The 19,409-nt window shown below is 51.2% G+C and overlaps 1 protein-coding gene across 2 annotated transcripts in view; it reads left to right on the forward strand.

Annotated features, from left to right (window-relative positions):
- The window catches only part of DNAI1 (dynein axonemal intermediate chain 1), a 385,067-nt gene that overhangs the window by 265,501 nt on the left and 100,157 nt on the right, over positions 1-19,409 (forward strand). For both annotated transcript variants that reach the window (XM_088461607.1, XM_088461608.1), the window contains one exon: positions 5,281-5,466. In XM_088461607.1, coding sequence (XP_088317733.1) covers positions 5,281-5,466 — 186 coding nt within the window. The remainder of the gene's footprint in view (positions 1-5,280; positions 5,467-19,409) is intronic.

Genomic DNA, 19,409 nt, shown 5'->3' on the forward strand with positions numbered 1-19,409 from the left:
CCTGTAATGATGTATTAGTGTAAGGACCCCTGTTCCTCTGTGTGTACACGGCAGTGGTGTGGAAGGGATAGTGACACCCTGTAGTGATGTATTAGTGTAAGGAGCCCTGTTCCTCTGTGTGTACACGGCAGTGGTGTGGAAGGGATAGTGACACCCTGTAATGATGTATTAGTGTAAGGACCCCTGTTCCTCTGTGTGTACACGGCAGTGGTGTGGAAGGGATAGTGACGCCCTGTAATGATGTATTAGTGTAAGGAGCCCTGTTCCTCTGTGTGTATACGGCAGTGGTGTAGAAGGGATAGTGACACCCTGTAATGATGTATTAGTGTAAGGACCCCTGTTCCTCTGTGTGTACACGGCAGTGGTGTGGAAGGGATAGTGTCACGCTGTAATGATGTATTAGTGTAAGGAGCCCTGTTCCTCTGTGTGTACACGGCAGTGGTGTGGAAGGGATAGTGACACGCTGTAGTGATGTATTAGTGTAAGGAGCCCTGTTCCTCTGTGTGTACACGGCAGTGGTGTGGAAGGGATAGTGACACCCTGTAATGATGTATTAGTGTAAGGACCCCTGTTCCTCTGTGTGTACACGGCAGTGGTGTGGAAGGGATAGTGACACGCTGTAATGATGTATTAGTGTAAGGAGCCCTGTTCCTCTGTGTGTACACGGCAGTGGTGTGGAAGGGATAGTGACATCCTGTAATGATGTATTAGTGTAAGGAGCCCTGTTCCTCTGTGTGTACACGGCAGTGGTGTGGAAGGGATAGTGACACCCTGTAGTGATGTATTAGTGTAAGGAGCCCTGTTCCTCTGTGTGTACACGGCAGTGGTGTAGAAGGGATAGTGACGCCCTGTAATGGTGTATTAGTGTAAGGAGCCCTGTTCCTCTGTGTGTACTTGGCAGTGGTGTGGAAGGGATAGTGACGCCCTGTAATGATGTATTAGTGTAAGGAGCCCTGTTCCTCTGTGTGTACACGGCAGTGGTGTGGAAGGGATAGTGACACCCTGTAATGATGTATTAGTGTAAGGAGCCCTGTTCCTCTGTGTGTACACGGCAGTGGTGTGGAAGGGATAGTGACACCCTGTAATGATGTATTAGTGTAAGGAGCCCTGTTCCTCTGTCTGTACACGGCAGTGGTGTGGAAGGGATAGTGGCACCCTGTAGTGATGTATTAGTGTATGGAGCCCTGTTCCTCTGTGTGTACACGGCAGTGGTGTGGAAGGGATAGTGACACCCTGTAATGATGTATTAGTGTAAGGAGCCCTGTTCCTCTGTGTGTACACGGCAGTGGTGTGGAAGGGATAGTGACACCCTGTAGTGATGTATTAGTGTAAGGAGCCCTGTTCCTCTGTGTGTACACGGCAGTGGTGTGGAAGGGATAGTGACACCCTGTAATGATGTATTAGTGTAAGGAGCCCTGTTCCTCTGTGTGTACACGGCAGTGGTGTGGAAGGGATAGTGGCACCCTGTAGTGATGTATTAGTGTAAGGACCCCTGTTCCTCTGTGTGTACACGGCAGTGGTGTGGAAGGGATGGTGACGCCCTGTAATGGTGTATTAGTGTAAGGAGCCCTGTTCCTCTGTGTGTACTTGGCAGTGGTGTGGAAGGGATAGTGACGCCCTGTAATGATGTATTAGTGTAAGGAGCCCTGTTCCTCTGTGTGTACACGGCAGTGGTGTGGAAGGGATAGTGACACCCTGTAATGATGTATTAGTGTAAGGAGCCCTGTTCCTCTGTCTGTACACGGCAGTGGTGTGGAAGGGATAGTGGCACCCTGTAGTGATGTATTAGTGTATGGAGCCCTGTTCCTCTGTGTGTACACGGCAGTGGTGTGGAAGGGATAGTGACGCCCTGTAATGATGTATTAGTGTAAGGACCCCTGTTCCTCTGTGTGTACACGGCAGTGGTGTGGAAGGGATAGTGGCACCCTGTAGTGATGTATTAGTGTATGGAGCCCTGTTCCTCTGTGTGTACACGGCAGTGGTGTGGAAGGGATGGTGACGCCCTGTAATGGTGTATTAGTGTAAGGAGCCCTGTTCCTCTGTGTGTACACAGCAGTGGTGTGGAAGGGATGGTGACGCCCTGTAATGGTGTATTAGTGTAAGGAGCCCTGTTCCTCTGTGTGTACACGGCAGTGGTGTGGAAGGGATGGTGACGCCCTGTAATGGTGTATTAGTGTAAGGAGCCCTGTTCCTCTGTGTGTACACGGCAGTGGTGTGGAAGGGATAGTGACGCCCTGTAATGATGTATTAGTGTAAGGAGCCCTGTTCCTCTGTGTGTACACGGCAGTGGTGTGGAAGGGATAGTGACACCCTGTAATGATGTATTAGTGTAAGGACCCCTGTTCCTCTGTGTGTACACGGCAGTGGTGTGGAAGGGATAGTGGCACCCTGTAGTGATGTATTAGTGTATGGAGCCCTGTTCCTCTGTGTGTACACGGCAGTGGTGTGGAAGGGATAGTGACACCCTGTAATGATGTATTAGTGTAAGGAGCCCTGTTCCTCTGTCTGTACACGGCAGTGGTGTGGAAGGGATAGTGGCACCCTGTAGTGATGTATTAGTGTAAGGAGCCCTGTTCCTCTGTGTGTACACGGCAGTGGTGTGGAAGGGATAGTGACACCCTGTAGTGATGTATTAGTGTAAGGAGCCCTGGCCCTCATTCAGAGCCGTACGCTCTGAATGAGGGCCGGGCTCCATGAAAATGGAGCGTCCTCCTGGACGCTCGTATAGCTGTGGGTCACCACCCACAGGCTATACGAGCGTGCATTGTGATGGCCGCGATGGTCGTGACCATCGCGACCATCGAAATTGCGAGCCGGAGCCTGCGGTTGAGGTTTTCAACCGCAAGCTCCGGAGTGATTTTGGCTCTATCAGAGCCAAAATCACTCCCACTGACATCACTAGTGATGTCAGTGGGCCGGCTTTTGACGGGAGGCGTTCCCGTGGGAACGCCCCCGTCAGGGAGGCACGCCCCCGGCACGCCCACCAAAGGGGGCGTGCTGTCAATCAACATTGACAGCACGCCCCCTTTGATCGGACACAACGAGCGAAGGACTTTCCTTCGCTCGTCGCGTCTGGCGCATGCGCACGACGGAGCTCCCTCCGTCGTGCGCATGCTCAGTCCATAACATCGACCCACTTGCGAGCGGCTGTCCGCTCGCGAGTGGGTCTGAATCAGGCCCCCTGTTCCTCTGTGTGTACACGGCAGTGGTGTGGAAGGGATAGTGACATCCTGTAATGATGTATTAGTGTAAGGAGCCCTGTTCCTCTGTGTATACACGGCAGTGGTGTGGAAGGGATAGTGACACCCTGTAATGATGTATTAGTGTAAGGAGCCCTGTTCCTCTGTGTGTACACGGCAGTGGTGTGGAAGGGATAGTGACACCCTGTAATGATGTATTAGTGTAAGGAGCCCTGTTCCTCTGTGTGTACACGGCAGTGGTGTGGAAGGGATGGTGACACCCTGTAATGGTGTATTAGTGTAAGGAGCCCTGTTCCTCTGTGTGTACACGGCAGTGGTGTGGAAGGCATAGTGGCACCCTGTAATTATGTGGCACTTAGTAGGACAATGTGATTCCTGTACTGGGTCCATAAGGGACACAATGGGGGTTATTTATCCTTCTGGTATAACAGAAACTGCAATGTACAGACCATGCCTTTCCCTGCCATGCTATAAGATCTAGAGCCTACTTCAGAGGTGGACGCAATTACAGACGCAGCAGACTTGCGAGAAATATGCTAATGTCTTGTGTGCAGAGACGCCCTGCGCCTTGCATCCGCTGCTTTCGTAAAAGAGAGGAAACATCGGTCACATATAGAACATATGAGCAAGTCTGTGCTGTCTCAGAATGTCCGTCTCCAACTGCGCACAAATTAGTAGAGGGTCACTAGGGCACGTCCTGAAAACTGTTCCAACACGCCTGCGTTTGTGTAGCCGCTCCCCGTTTCCAGGAGACACCGCGAAAGGTCAGAGAGGCATGTGCTGCGCTCTGATTGGTGAAGAAGATCAGCAGCAGTCTCATGGGAGGATTCAGCACCTGCTGGGCCTGTGTGACGCTTGCTGAGTGCTGAGGAAGAATGGAGGCCCTGTAATGCGCTGAGCGGTGAGGTCATCACTATGTTGGATAGGGTTGGGTATGAGATCCCGGCGGTGGGGATGCCGCTGGTCAGAATCCCGACACCCATAAGGAAATAAGGTGAGACTAACCCCTACCCCTACCTCTAACCCTCCCACCCTAGTGCCAAACCCTAACCTCCACCCCTAGTGCCAAACCCTAACCTCCCCCCCTAGTGCCTAACCCTAACCTCTCCCCCTAGTCCCTAACCTCCACCCCTAGTGCCTAAACCTTACCTCCCCGGTCCCTAAACAACTCGCGACCCCCCCCAGTGCCTAAACCTAACCTCCCCTTCCTGCACCCTAAACCTAACCCTCTCTCCCCGGTCCCTAACCCTCCCCCCTAGTGCCTAACACCACACCCTAACCCTCCTTCTAGTGCCCGATACTTACCTTCGGGTCGCCGGCGGTCGGGATTTTCGCGCTGATATTTTGACCGTCGGGATCCCGCACGTCGTGATGCTGGCTACATCCCGTTGGATACACATATACAGCTGTATGTAACATGTCTGACTTATTACAGGATAGCGTTTAGGGAAACTGCGGATGTGTTTACTTGGCCATGTTGGCAGCTCACAGTACTGTACAGTATGTACTATGACACCTCCTAATGTATTGGGGCTAAACAAAACCACCTTAAATGTGCAGCTATTATATCCTACTGTAATCTGTATATGTCTCCTCCCCTGGGTGTACGCAGCCCAGCATAGTGTGTAGTGGTGACTGATAGTAATTCCCATGTGTGGCATAGATGCAATGTGTACCTCACCTATTGTGCTACACTTAATTCCTTATTACAGATGTGTCCACATAGATCTTACCTTAGTGTGTCACGTGTGGGCTAGGCCTGTTGTGTATCACGTGTGGGCTAGGCCTGTAGTGTGTCACGTGTGGGCTAGGCCTGTAGTGTGTCACGTGTGGGCTAGGCCTGTTGTGTGTCACGTGTGGGCTGTAGTGTGTCATGTGTGGGCTAGGCCTGTAGTGTGTCACGTGTGGGCTAGGCCTGTAGTGTGTCACGTGTGGGCTAGGCCTGTAGTGTGTCACGTGTGGGCTAGGCCTGTAGTGTGTGACGTGTGGGCTAGGCCTGTAGTGTACATTGATGTGAAGTGGAAGTACTGGATGTCCTGTCCTGCACCCATCACTTACACTGTGTTTGCTCTGATTTCAGGTCCATGTGTATGACCTATCCGTCAATAAGTATGAAGCACTCTGTGTTCAGGCCATTGTGGCCAAGAAGAAAACCAAACTGACTCATATTGAGTTCAATCCTGTCCACCCGGTAATCAATGTAGGAGATGATCGTGGACATGTCACATGCCTGAAGCTGTCTCCGAACCTGCGCAAGATGCCAAAGGTACATCCTGAGATGACTACCTGCCTGTAGGAGCTGGTGATGGCTTGTGCTCCTGGTCTGTGTTACTGTGTCTTGTGAGGACAGGGAGAGTGATGGTTGGGATTGTGTGATATTACATTCCATGACACATCCGTCAGGTACATCCTGAGATGACTACCTGCCTGTAGGAGCTGGTGAAGGCTTGTGCTCCTGGTCTGTGTTACTGTGTCTGGTGAGGACAGGGAGAGTGATGGCTGGGATTGTGTGATATTACATTCCATGACACATCCGTCAGGTACATCCTGAGATAACTACCTGCCTGTAGGAGCTGGTGAAGGCTTGTGCTCCTGGTCTGTGTTACTGTGCCTGGTGAGGACAGGGAGAGTGATGGCTGGGATTGTGTGATATTACATTCCATGACACATCCGTCAGGTACATCCTGAGATGACTACCTGCCTGTAGGAGCTGGTGAAGGCTTGTGCTCCTGGTCTGTGTTACTGTGCCTGGTGAGGACAGGGAGAGTGATGGCTGGGATTGTGTGATATTACATTCCATGACACATCCGTCAGGTACATCCTGAGATGACTACCTGCCTGTAGGAGCTGGTGAAGGCTTGTGCTCCTGGTCTGTGTTACTGTGCCTGGTGAGGACAGGGAGAGTGATGGCTGGGATTGTGTGATATTACATTCCATGACACATCCGTCAGGTACATCCTGAGATGACTACCTGCCTGTAGGAGCTGGTGAAGGCTTGTGCTCCTGGTCTGTGTTACTGTGCCTGGTGAGGACAGGGAGAGTGATGGCTGGGATTGTGTGATATTACATTCCATGACACATCCGTCAGGTACATCCTGAGATGAATACCTGCCTGTAGGAGCTGCTGAAGGCTTGTGCTCCTGGTCTGTGTTACTGTGCCTGGTGAGGACAGGGAGAGTGATGGCTGGGATTGTGTGATATTACATTCCATGACACATCCGTCAGGTACATCCTGAGATGACTACCTGCCTGTAGGAGCTGGTGATGGCTTGTGCTCCTGGTCTGTGTTACTGTGTCTGGTGAGGACAGGGAGAGTGATGGCTGGGATTGTGTGATATTACATTCCATGACACATCTGTCAGGTACATCCTGAGATGACTACCTGCCTGTAGGAGCTGGTGAAGGCTTGTGCTCCTGGTCTGTGTTACTGTGCCTGGTGAGGACAGGGAGAGTGATGGCTGGGATTGTGTGATATTACATTCCATGACACATCCGTCAGGTACATCCTGAGATGACTACCTGCCTGTAGGAGCTGGTGAAGGCTTGTGCTCCTGGTCTGTGTTACTGTGCCTGGTGAGGACAGGGAGAGTGATGGCTGGGATTGTGTGATATTACATTCCATGACACATCCGTCAGGTACATCCTGAGATGACTACCTGCCTGTAGGAGCTGCTGAAGGCTTGTGCTCCTGGTCTGTGTTACTGTGCCTGGTGAGGACAGGGAGAGTGATGGCTGGGATTGTGTGATATTACATTCCATGACACATCTGTCAGGTACATCCTGAGATGACTACCTGCCTGTAGGAGCTGGTGAAGGCTTGTGCTCCTGGTCTGTGTTACTGTGCCTGGTGAGGACAGGGAGAGTGATGGCTGTGATTGTGTGATATTACATTCCATGACACATCTGTCAGATACATCCTGAGATGACTACCTGCCTGTAGGAGCTGGTGATGGCTTGTGCTCCTGGTCTGTGTTACTGTGCCTGGTGGGGACAGGGAGAGTTATGGCTGGGATTGTGTGATATTACATTCCATGACACATCCGTCAGGTACATCCTGAGATGACTACCTGCCTGTAGGAGCTGGTGAAGGCTTGTTCTCCTGGTCTGTGTTACTGTGTCTGGTGAGGACAGGGAGAGTGATGGCTGGGATTGTGTGATATTACATTCCATGACACATCCGTCAGGTACATCCTGAGATGACTACCTGCCTGTAGGAGCTGGTGAAGGCTTGTGCTCCTGGTCTGTGTTACTGTGCCTGGTGGGGACAGGGAGAGCGATGGCTGGGATTGTGTGATATTACATTCCATGACACATCCGTCAGGTACATCCTGAGCTGACTACCTGCCTGTAGGAGCTGGTGAAGGCTTGTGCTCCTGGTCTGTGTTACTGTGCCTGGTGAGGACAGGGAGAGTGATGGCTGGGATTGTGTGATATTACATTCCATGACACATCCGTCAGGTACATCCTGAGATGAATACCTGCCTGTAGGAGCTGGTGATGGCTTGTGCTCCTGGTCTGTGTTACTGTGTCTGGTGAGGACAGGGAGAGTGATGGCTGGGATTGTGTGATATTACATTCCATGACACATCCGTCAGGTACATCCTGAGATGATTACCTGCCTGTAGGAGCTGGTGAAGGCTTGTGCTCCTGGTCTGTGTTACTGTGCCTGGTGAGGACAGGGAGAGTGATGGCTGGGATTGTGTGATATTACATTCCATGACACATCCGTCAGGTACATCCTGAGATGACTACCTGCCTGTAGGAGCTGCTGAAGGCTTGTGCTCCTGGTCTGTGTTACTGTGCCTGGTGAGGACAGGGAGAGTGATGGCTGGGATTGTGTGATATTACATTCCATGACACATCCGTCAGGTACATCCTGAGATGACTACCTGCCTGTAGGAGCTGGTGATGGCTTGTGCTCCTGGTCTGTGTTACTGTGTCTGGTGAGGACAGGGAGAGTGATGGCTGGGATTGTGTGATATTACATTCCATGACACATCTGTCAGGTACATCCTGAGATGACTACCTGCCTGTAGGAGCTGGTGATGGCTTGTGCTCCTGGTCTGTGTTACTGTGCCTGGTGAGGACAGGGAGAGTGATGGCTGTGATTGTGTGATATTACATTCCATGACACATCCGTCAGGTACATCCTGAGATGACTACCTGCCTGTAGGAGCTGGTGATGGCTTGTGCTCCTGGTCTGTGTTACTGTGCCTGGTGAGGACAGGGACAGTGATGGCTGGGATTGTGTGATATTACATTCCATGACACATCCGTCAGGTACATCCTGAGATGACTACCTGCCTGTAGGAGCTGCTGAAGGCTTGTGCTCCTGGTCTGTGTTACTGTGCCTGGTGAGGACAGGGAGAGTGATGGCTGGGATTGTGTGATATTACATTCCATGACACATCTGTCAGGTACATCCTGAGATGACTACCTGCCTGTAGGAGCTGGTGAAGGCTTGTGCTCCTGGTCTGTGTTACTGTGCCTGGTGAGGACAGGGAGAGTGATGGCTGTGATTGTGTGATATTACATTCCATGACACATCTGTCAGATACATCCTGAGATGACTACCTGCCTGTAGGAGCTGGTGATGGCTTGTGCTCCTGGTCTGTGTTACTGTGCCTGGTGAGGACAGGGACAGTGATGGCTGGGATTGTGTGATATTACATTCCATGACACATCCGTCAGGTACATCCTGAGATGACTACCTGCCTGTAGGAGCTGGTGAAGGCTTGTGCTCCTGGTCTGTGTTACTGTGCCTGGTGAGGACAGGGAGAGTGATGGCTGGGATTGTGTGATATTACATTCCATGACACATCTGTCAGGTACATCCTGAGATGACTACCTGCCTGTAGGAGCTGGTGAAGGCATGTGCTCCTCGTCTGTGTTACTGTGCCTGGTGAGGACAGGGAGAGTGATGGCTGGGATTGTGTGATATTACATTCCATGACACATCCGTCAGGTACATCCTGAGATGACTGCCTGCCTGTAGGAGCTGGTGAAGGCTTGTGCTCCTGGTCTGTGTTACTGTGTCTAGTGAGGACAGGGAGAGTGATGGCTGGGATTGTGTGATATTACATTCCATGACACATCCGTCAGGTACTTCCTGAGATGACTGCCTGCCTGTTGGAGCTGGTGAAGGCTTGTGCTCCTGGTCTGTGTTACTGTGTCTTGTGAGGACAGGGAGAGTGATGGCTGGGATTGTTTCATATTACATTCCATGACACATCTGTCAGGTACATCCTGAGATGACTACCTGCCTGTAGAAGCTGGTGATGGTTTGTGCTCCTTGTCTGTGTTACTGTGCCTGGTGAGGACAGGGAGAGTGATGGCTGGGATTGTGTGATATTACATTCCATGACACATCCGTCAGGTACATCCTGAGATGACTACCTGCCTGTAGGAGCTGCTGAAGGCTTGTGCTCCTGGTCTGTGTTACTGTGCCTGGTGAGGACAGGGAGAGTGATTGCTGGGATTGTGTGATATTACATTCCATGACACATCCGTCAGGTACATCCTGAGATAACTACCTGCCTGTAGGAGCTGGTGAAGGCTTGTGGTCCTGGTCTGTGTTACTGTGCCTGGTGAGGACAGGGAGAGTGATGGCTGGGATTGTGTGATATTACATTCCATGACACATCCGTCAGGTACATCCTGAGATGACTACCTGCCTGTAGGAGCTGGTGATGGCTTGTGCTCCTGGTCTGTGTTACTGTGCCTGGTGAGGACAGGGAGAGTGATGGCTGGGATTGTGTGATATTACATTCCATGACACATCCGTCAGGTACATCCTGAGATGACTACCTGCCTGTAGGAGCTTTTGAAGGCTTGTGCTCCTGGTCTGTGTTACTGTGCCTGGTGAGGACAGGGAGAGTGATGGCTGGGATTGTGTGATATTACATTCCATGGTACATCCGTCAGGTACATCCTGAGATGACTACCTGCCTGTAGGAGCTGGTGAAGGCTTGTGCTCCTGGTCTGTGTTACTGTGTCTTGTGAGGACAGGGAGAGTGATGGCTTGGATTGTGTATTATTACATTCCATGACACATCCGTCAGGTACATCCTGAGATGACTGCCTGCCTGTAGGAGCTGGTGAAGGCTTGTGCTCCTGGTCTGTGTTACTGTGTCTAGTGAGGACAGGGAGAGTGATGGCTGGGATTGTGTGATATTACATTCCATGACACATCCGTCAGGTACTTCCTGAGATGACTGCCTGCCTGTTGGAGCTGGTGAAGGCTTGTGCTCCTGGTCTGTGTTACTGTGTCTTGTGAGGACAGGGAGAGTGATGGCTGGGATTGTTTCATATTACATTCCATGACACATCTGTCAGGTACATCCTGAGATGACTACCTGCCTGTAGAAGCTGGTGATGGTTTGTGCTCCTTGTCTGTGTTACTGTGCCTGGTGAGGACAGGGAGAGTGATGGCTGGGATTGTGTGATATTACATTCCATGACACATCCGTCAGGTACATCCTGAGATGACTACCTGCCTGTAGGAGCTGCTGAAGGCTTGTGCTCCTGGTCTGTGTTACTGTGCCTGGTGAGGACAGGGAGAGTGATTGCTGGGATTGTGTGATATTACATTCCATGACACATCCGTCAGGTACATCCTGAGATAACTACCTGCCTGTAGGAGCTGGTGAAGGCTTGTGGTCCTGGTCTGTGTTACTGTGCCTGGTGAGGACAGGGAGAGTGATGGCTGGGATTGTGTGATATTACATTCCATGACACATCCGTCAGGTACATCCTGAGATGACTACCTGCCTGTAGGAGCTGGTGATGGCTTGTGCTCCTGGTCTGTGTTACTGTGCCTGGTGAGGACAGGGAGAGTGATGGCTGGGATTGTGTGATATTACATTCCATGACACATCCGTCAGGTACATCCTGAGATGACTACCTGCCTGTAGGAGCTGGTGATGGCTTGTGCTCCTGGTCTGTGTTACTGTGCCTGGTGAGGACAGGGAGAGTGATGACTGGGATTGTGTGATATTACATTCCATGACACATCCGTCAGGTACATCCTGAGATGACTACCTGCCTGTAGGAGCTGGTGATGGCTTGTGCTCCTGGTCTGTGTTACTGTGCCTGGTGAGGACAGGGAGAGTGATGGCTGGGATTGTGTGATATTACATTCCATGACACATCCGTCAGGTACATCCTGAGATGACTACCTGCCTGTAGGAGCTGGTGAAGGCTTGTGCTCCTGGTCTGTGTTACTGTGCCTGGTGAGGACAGGGAGAGTGATGGCTAGGATTGTGTGATATTACATTCCATGACACATCCGTCAGGTACAACCTGAGATGACTACCTGCCTGTAGGAGCTGGTGAAGGCTTGTGCTCCTGGTCTGTGTTACTGTGCCTGGTGAGGACAGGGAGAGTGATGACTGGGATTGTGTGATATTACATTCCATGACACATCCGTCAGGTACATCCTGAGATTACTACCTGCCTGTAGGAGCTGGTGAAGGCTTGTGCTCCTGGTCTGTGTTACTGTGTCTGGTGAGGACAGGGAGAGTGATGGCTGGGATTGTGTGATATTACATTCCATGACACATCCGTCAGGTACATCCTGAGATGACTACCTGCCTGTAGGAGCTGGTGAAGGCTTGTGCTCCTGGTCTGTGTTACTGTGTCTGGTGAGGACAGGGAGAGTGATGGCTTGGATTGTGTGATATTACATTCCATGACACATCCGTCAGGTACATCCTGAGATGACTTCCTGCCTGTAGGAGCTGGTGATGGCTTGTGCTCCTGGTCTGTGTTACTGTACCTGTTGAGGACAGGGAGAATGATGGCTGGGATTGTGTGATATTACATTCCATGACACATCCGTCAGGTACATCCTGAGATGACTACCTGCCTGTAGGAGCTGGTGAAGGCTTGTGCTCCTGGTCTGTGTTACTGTGCCTGGTGAGGACAGGGAGAGTGATGGCTGGGATTGTGTGATATTACATTCCATGACACATCCGTCAGGTACATCCTGAGCTGACTACCTGCCTGTAGGAGCTGGTGAAGGCTTGTGCTCCTGGTCTGTGTTACTGTGCCTGGTGAGGACAGGGAGAGTGATGACTGGGCTTGTGTGATATTACATTCCATGACACATCCGTCAGGTACATCCTGAGATGACTACCTGCCTGTAGGAGCTGGTGAAGGCTTGTGCTCCTGGTCTGTGTTACTGTGTCTGGTGAGGACAGGGAGAGTGATGGCTGGGATTGTGTGATATTACATTCCATGACACATCCGTCAGGTACATCCTGAGATGACTACCTGCCTGTAGGAGCTGGTGAAGGCTTGTGCTCCTGGTCTGTGTTACTGTGTCTGGTGAGGACAGGGAGAGTGATGGCTTGGATTGTGTGATATTACATTCCATGACACATCCGTCAGGTACATCCTGAGATGACTACCTGCCTGTAGGAGCTGGTGATGGCTTGTGCTCCTGGTCTGTGTTACTGTGCCTGGTGAGGACAGGGAGAGTGATGGCTGGGATTGTGTGATATTACATTCCATGACACATCCGTCAGGTACATCCTGAGATGACTACCTGCCTGTAGGGGCTGGTGAAGGCTTGTGCTCCTGGTCTGTGTTACTGTGCCTGGTGAGGACAGGGAGAGTGATGGCTGGGATTGTGTGATATTACATTCCATGACACATCTGTCAGGTACATCCTGAGATGACTACCTCCCTGTAGGAGCTGGTGAAGGCTTGTGCTCCTGGTCTGTGTTACTGTGCCTGGTGAGGACAGGGAGAGTGATGGCTGGGATTGTGTGATATTACATTCCATGACACATCCGTCAGGTACATCCTGAGATGACTACCTGCCTGTAGGAGCTGGTGAAGGCTTGTGCTCCTGGTCTGTGTTACTGTGTCTGGTGAGGACAGGGAGAGTGATGGCTGGGATTGTGTGATATTACATTCCATGACACATCCGTCAGGTACATCCTGAGATGACTACCTGCCTGTAGGAGCTGGTGAAGGCTTGTGCTCCTGGTCTGCGTTACTGTGTCTGGTGAGGACAGGGAGAGTGATGGCTGGGATTGTGTGATATTACATTCCATGACACATCCGTCAGGTACATCCTGAGATGACTACCTGCCTGTAGGAGCTGGTGAAGGCTTGTGCTCCTGGTCTGCGTTACTGTGCCTGGTGAGGACAGGGAGAGTGATGGCTGGGATTGTGTGATATTACATTCCATGACACATCCGTCAGGTACATCCTGAGATGACTATCTGCCTGTAGGAGCTGGTGAAGGCTTGTTCTCCTGGTCTGTGTTACTGTGTCTGGTGAGGACAGGGAGAATGATGGCTGGGGTTGTGTGATATTACATTCCATGACACATCCATCAGGTACATCCTGAGATGACTGCCTGCCTGTAGGAGCTGGTGAAGGCTTGTGCTCCTGGCCTGTGTTACTGTGCATAGTGAGGACAGGGAGAGTGATGGCTGGGATTGTGTGATATTACATTCCATGACACATCCGTCAGGTACATCCTGAGATGACTACCTGCCTGTAGGAGCTGGTGATGGCTTGTGCTCCTGGTCTGTGTTATTGTGCCTGGTGAGGACAGGGAGAGTGATGGCTGGGATTGTGTGATATTACATTCCATGACACATCCGTCAGTTACATCCTGAGATGACTACCTGCCTGTAGGAGCTTGTGAAGGCTTGTGCTCCTGGTCTGTGTTACTGTGCCTGGTGAGGACAGGGAGAGTGATGGCTGGGATTATGTGATATTACATTCCATGACACATCCGTCAGGTACATCCTGAGATGACTACCTGCCTGTAGGAGCTGGTGAAGGCTTGTGCTCCTGGTCTGTGTTACTGTGTCTGGTGAGGACAGGGAGAGTGATGGCTGGGATTGTGTGATATTACATTCCATGACACATCCGTCAGGTACATCCTGAGCTGACTACCTGCCTGTAGGAGCTGGTGAAGGCTTGTGCTCCTGGTCTGTGTTACTGTGCTTGGTGAGGACAGGGAGAGTGATGGCTGGGATTGTGTGATATTACATTCCATGACACATCCGTCAGGTACATCCTGAGATGACTACCTGCCTGTAGGAGCTGGTGAAGGCTTGTGCTCCTGGTCTGTGTTACTGTGCCTGGTGAGGACAGGGAGAGTGATGGCTGGGATTGTGTGATATTACATTCCATGACACATCCGTCAGGTACATCCTGAGATGACTACCTGCCTGTAGGAGCTGGTGAAGGCTTGTGCTCCTGGTCTGTGTTACTGTGTCTGGTGAGGACAGGGAGAGTGATGGCTGGGATTGTGTGATATTACATTCCATGACACATCCGTCAGGTACATCCTGAGCTGACTACCTGCCTGTAGGAGCTGGTGAAGGCTTGTGCTCCTGGTCTGTGTTACTGTGCTTGGTGAGGACAGGGAGAGTGATGGCTGGGATTGTGTGATATTACATTCCATGACACATCCGTCAGGTACATCCTGAGATGACTACCTGCCTGTAGGAGCTGGTGAAGGCTTGTGCTCCTGGTCTGTGTTACTGTGCCTGGTGAGGACAGGGAGAGTGATGGCTGGGATTGTGTGATATTACATTCCATGACACATCCGTCAGGTACATCCTGAGATGACTACCTGCCTGTAGGAGCTGGTGAAGGCTTGTGCTCCTGGTCTGTGTTACTGTGTCTGGTGAGGACAGGGAGAGTGATGGCTGGGATTGTGTGATATTACATTCCATGACACATCCGTCAGGTACATCCTGAGATGACTACCTGCCTGTAGGAGCTGGTGAAGGCTTGTGCTCCTGGTCTGTGTTACTGTGTCTGGTGAGGACAGGGAGAGTGATGGCTGGGATTGTGTGATTCCATGACACATCCGTCAGGTACATCCTGAGCTGACTACCTGCCTGTAGGAGCTGGTGATGGCTTGTGCTCCTGGTCTGTGTTACTGTGTCTGGTGAGGACAGGGAGAGTGATGGCTGGGATTGTGTGATATTACATTCCATGACACATCCGTCAGGTACATCCTGAGATGACTACCTGCCTGTAGGAGCTTGTGAAGGCTTGTGCTCCTGGTCTGTGTTACTGTGTCTGGTGAGGACAGGGAGAGTGATGGCTGGGATTGTGTGATATTACATTCCATGACACATCCGTCAGGTACATCCTGAGATGACTACCTGCCTGTAGGAGCTGGTGATGGCTTGTGCTCCTGGTCTGTATTACTGTGTCTGGTGAGGACAGGTAGAGTGATGGCTGGGATTGTGTGATATTACATTCCATGACACATCCGTCAGGTACATCCTGAGCTGACTACCTGCCTGTAGGAGCTGGTGAAGGCTTGTGCTCCTGGTCTGTGTTACTGTGCTTGGTGAGGACAGGGAGAGTGATGGCTGGGATTGTGTGATATTACATTCCATGACACATCCGTCAGGTACATCCTGAGATGACTACCTGCCTGTAGGAGCTGGTGAAGGCTTGTGCTCCTGGTCTGTGTTACTGTGCCTGGTGAGGACAGGGAGAGTGATGGCTGGGATTGTGTGATATTACATTCCATGACACATCCGTCAGGTACATCCTGAGCTGACTACCTGCCTGTAGGAGCTGGTGAAGGCTTGTGCTCCTGGTCTGTGTTACTGTGTCTGGTGAGGACAGGGAGAATGATGGTTGGGATTGTGTGATATTACATTCCATGACACATCCGTCAGGTACATCCTGAGATGACTACCTGCCTGTAGGAGCTGGTGAAGGCTTGTGCTCCTGGTCTGTGTTACTGTGCCTGGTGAGGACAGGGAGAGTGATGGCTGGGATTGTGTGATATTACATTCCATGACACATCCGTCAGGTACATCCTGAGATGACTACCTGCCTGTAGGAGCTGGTGATGGCTTGTGCTCCTGGTCTGTGTTACTGTGCCTGGTGAGGACAGGGAGAGTGATGGCTGGGATTGTGTGATATTACATTCCATGACACATCCGTCAGGTACATCCTGAGCTGAATACCTGCCTGTAGGAGCTGGTGAAGGCTTGTGCTCCTGGTCTGTGTTACTGTGTCTGGTGAGGACAGGGAGAGTGATGGCTGGGATTGTGTGATATTACATTCCATGACACATCCGTCAGGTACATCCTGAGATGACTGCCTGCCTGTAGGAGCTGGTGAAGGCTTGTGCTCCTGGTCTGTGTTACTGTGTCTGGTGAGGACAGGGAGAGTGATGGCTGGGATTGTGTGATATTACATTCCATGACACATCCGTCAGGTACATCCTGAGTTGACTGCCTGCCTGTAGGAGCTGGTGAAGGCTTGTGCTCCTGGTCTGTGTTACTGTGTCTGGTGAGGACAGGGAGAGTGATGGCTGGGATTGCGTGATATTACATTCCATGACACATCCGTCAGGTACATCCTGAGATGACTACCTGCCTGTAGGAGCTGGTGATGGCTTGTGCTCCTGGTCTGTGTTACTGTGTCTGGTGAGGACAGGGAGAGTGATGGCTGGGATTGTGTGATATTACATTCTATGACACATCCGTCAGGTACATCCTGAGATAACTACCTGCCTGTAGGAGCTGGTGAAGGCTTGTGCTCCTGGTCTGTGTTAGCCTGTGGCAGCGGAGAGTTAGGGTTTGACTGCAGTAGCAAAGAGATATTTCAGGGTTAGGCTGCAATAGGGGAGGGCTAGGGGTTGGCAGCGTAGAGTTAGGGTTATGCTGCAGAATGGTAGGTTAGGGTTTGGCTATGGGAGAGGAGGTTATGGTTAGGCTATGGGAGGGGAGGTTATGGTTAGGCTATGGGAGGGGAGGTTATGGTTAGGCTATGGGAGGGGAGGTTATGGTTAGGCTATGGGAGGGGAGGTTATGGTTAGGCTTATGGGAGGGGAGGTTATGTTTAGGCTATGGGAGGGGAGGTTATGGTTAGGCTATGGGAGGGGAGGTTATGGTTAGGCTATGGGAGGGGAGGTTATGGTTAGGCTATGGGAGGGGAGGTTATGGTTAGGCTATGGGAGGGGAGGTTATGGTTAGGCTTATGGGAGGGGAGGTTATGTTTAGGCTATGGGAGGGGAGGTTATGGTTAGGCTATGGGAGGGGAGGTTATGGTTAAGCTGCAGGAGGGGTTGAGGCAACGGAGAGTTCGGGTTAGGCTACAGGAGGGGAGGTTATGGTTAGGCTATGGGAGGGGAGGTTATGGTTAGGCTTATGGGAGGGGAGGTTATGGTTAGGCTATGGGAGGGGAGAGTTATGGTTAGGCTATGGGAGGGGAGGTTATGGTTAAGCTGAAGGAGGGGTGGATTAGAGTTAGGTTGAGGCAATGGAGAGTTAGGGTTAGGCTACAGGAGGGGAGGTTATGTTTAGGCTATGGGAGGGGAGGTTATGTTTAGGCTATGGGAGGGGAGGTTATGTTTAGGCTATGGGAGGGGAGGTTATGTTTAGGCTATGGGAGGGGAGGTTATGGTTTGGCTATGGAATGGGAGGTTATGGTTAGGCTATGGGAGGGTAGGTTATGGTTAGGCTATGGGAGGGGAGGTTATGGTTAGGCTATGGGAGGGGAGGTTATGGTTAGGCTATGGGAGGGGAGGTTATGGTTAGGCTACAGAAGGTTGTTATTTTCATTAACAACCTATGCCCAACATACAAGGCCAGAGGTGACCCTCATGAGTCCTAGAGACAGAGGAGGCGACTTTTCCTCCCAGACTGTCTGCATCAACACTAGCAATTCAGCCCTGTGTCATAGTATTCATGTCACTTATTTAGGCTTCATTGTAAAGTATCCTAAAATATTAATTGCCGTGTAGCAGGCGCCAGGTATAAGGCCGCGAGGTAGGCGCCGAATGTAAGTCCACGTGGAAGACCTTGATTTGCTTTCATACGTTGTTAAACCGCTGGTTGCACCTTAGAAGCAGTTGGCATGCATGATTACAACTATCTGTTACAACAACAGACACATTAATAACATTTTAAAAACCGGCATCAACCGAGGGTGATTTTTTTTGTGTTTTTTTATTTTATTTTTTACTGATTAACCCTTAAAGTGTAACGCTGAGAACACGTTGGCTACTGCATAAATGGGATAGAGTTATAATGATGACATTCTGCAGGGACTGGAAGGTTAGCCTGTGGCAGCGGAGAGTTAGGGTTTGACTGCAGTAGCAAAGAGATAGGTCAGGGTTAGGCTGCAATAGGGGAGGGCTAGGGGTTGGCAGCGTAGAGTTAGGGTTAGGCTGCAGAATGGTAGGTTAGGGTTAGGCTATGGGAGGGGAGGTTATGGTTAGGCTATGTGAGGGGAGGTTATGGTTAGGCTATGGGAGGGGAGGTTATGGTTAGGCTATGGGAGGGGAGGTTATGGTTAGGCTTATAGGAGGGGAGGTTATGTTTAGGCTATGGGAGGGGAGGTTATGGTAAGTCTATGGGAGGGGAGGTTATGGTTAAGCTGCAGGAGGGGTGGATTAGAGTTAGGTTGAGGCAACGGAGAGTTAGGGTTAGACTACAGGAGGGGAGGTTATGGTTAGGCTATGGGAGGGGAGGTTATGGTTACGCTATGGGAGGGGAGGTTATGGTTAGGCTATGGGAGTGAATGTTATGGTTAGGCTATGGGAGTGGATGTTATGGTTAGGCTATGGGAGGGGAGGTTATGGTTAGGCTATGAGAGGGAAGGTTAGGGTTTCGCTGCAGGAGGGGTGGATTGGAGTTAGGTTGAGGTAATGGAGAGTTAGGTTTAGGCTATGGGAGGGGAGCTTATGGTTAAGCTGAAGGAGGGGTGGATTAGAGTTGGGTTGAGGCAACGGAGAGTTTGGGTTAGACTACAGGAGGGGAGGTTATGGTTAGGCAATGGGAGGGGAGGCTATGGTTATGCTATGGGAGGGGAGGTTATGGTTAGGCTGCAGAAGGGAAGGTTTGGGTTAGGCTATGGGAGGGGAGCTTATGGTTAAGCTGAAGGAGGGGTGGATTGGAGTTAGGTTGAGGCAACGGAGAGTTCGGGTTAGGCTACAGGAGGGGAGGTTATAGTTAGACTATGGGAGGGGAGGTTATGTTTAGGCTATGGGAGGGGAGGTTATGGTTCGGCTATGGAATGGGAGGTTATGGTTAGGCTATGGGAGGGTAGGTTATGGTTAGGCTATGGGAGGGGAGGTTATGGTTAGGCTATGGGAGGGGAGGTTATGTTTAGGCTATGGGAGGGGAGGTTATGGTTAGGCTATGGGAGGGGAGGTTATGGTTAAGCTGCAGGAGGGGTGGATTAGAGTTAGGTTGAGGCAAC

The sequence above is a fragment of the Taudactylus pleione genome, unplaced genomic scaffold (assembly GCF_031769625.1).
Source record: "Taudactylus pleione unplaced genomic scaffold, aTauple2 ptg001078l, whole genome shotgun sequence".
NCBI classification, from domain to species: domain Eukaryota; kingdom Metazoa; phylum Chordata; class Amphibia; order Anura; family Myobatrachidae; genus Taudactylus; species Taudactylus pleione.